At 65.2% G+C, this 491-nt stretch overlaps 1 protein-coding gene across 1 annotated transcript in view; it reads right to left on the bottom strand.

The window, feature by feature from the left end:
- Positions 1 to 491, bottom strand: part of PHIP (pleckstrin homology domain interacting protein) — a 132,216-nt gene that overhangs the window by 130,373 nt on the left and 1,352 nt on the right. The window contains exon 3 of the mRNA XM_008566644.1: positions 333 to 408. Coding sequence (XP_008564866.1) covers positions 333 to 408 — 76 coding nt within the window. The remainder of the gene's footprint in view (positions 1 to 332; positions 409 to 491) is intronic.

Raw genomic sequence — 491 nt, 5'->3', positions numbered from 1 at the left:
CGCCTCGCGCGCGCCCCCGCGCCCGCGCGGACGCGCGCGCCGGCCCCTCCTCCTCCGGCCTTGCACTGCACAACACTCATGACGTATCTTTATTTCTAGTACATTAACAAAATATCACAAATAAATTGTCCGCAGCCCCTGCGGCCCCAGGGTGCGGGTCCCCCCGGCCACTGGCCCCCGTAGCCCCCGCGCCGGCCTCCCAACACTCCCCATGGCCTTTGGAGCTTCCACGTTCTGGGGCCAAGTTTTTGTCTGTGTAAAAAATTGCGGGAAATTCAATTTTTATTCGACTCAGGGAAAAGTTTCTTTGCTCTGCGACGTGAATGTCTCACCAGATTCTGGTAGGTCCTGGGATGCTCCTTCCCGGTCCAGTCGGTGCGCCGCGGCAGCAGCTGCAGGGAGAAGACGCCCCATGAGCCCGGCCCCCGGCCCCGGCCCGCCCGCTCCCTTCCCCCGCCCGCCCCGCGCCCCGCCGGGGACCCCGAGCCCCG

This window comes from Galeopterus variegatus, unplaced genomic scaffold (assembly GCF_000696425.1).
Source record: "Galeopterus variegatus unplaced genomic scaffold, G_variegatus-3.0.2 Scaffold259, whole genome shotgun sequence".
NCBI classification, from domain to species: domain Eukaryota; kingdom Metazoa; phylum Chordata; class Mammalia; order Dermoptera; family Cynocephalidae; genus Galeopterus; species Galeopterus variegatus.
This window is presented reverse-complemented; position numbering and strand designations above follow the sequence as displayed.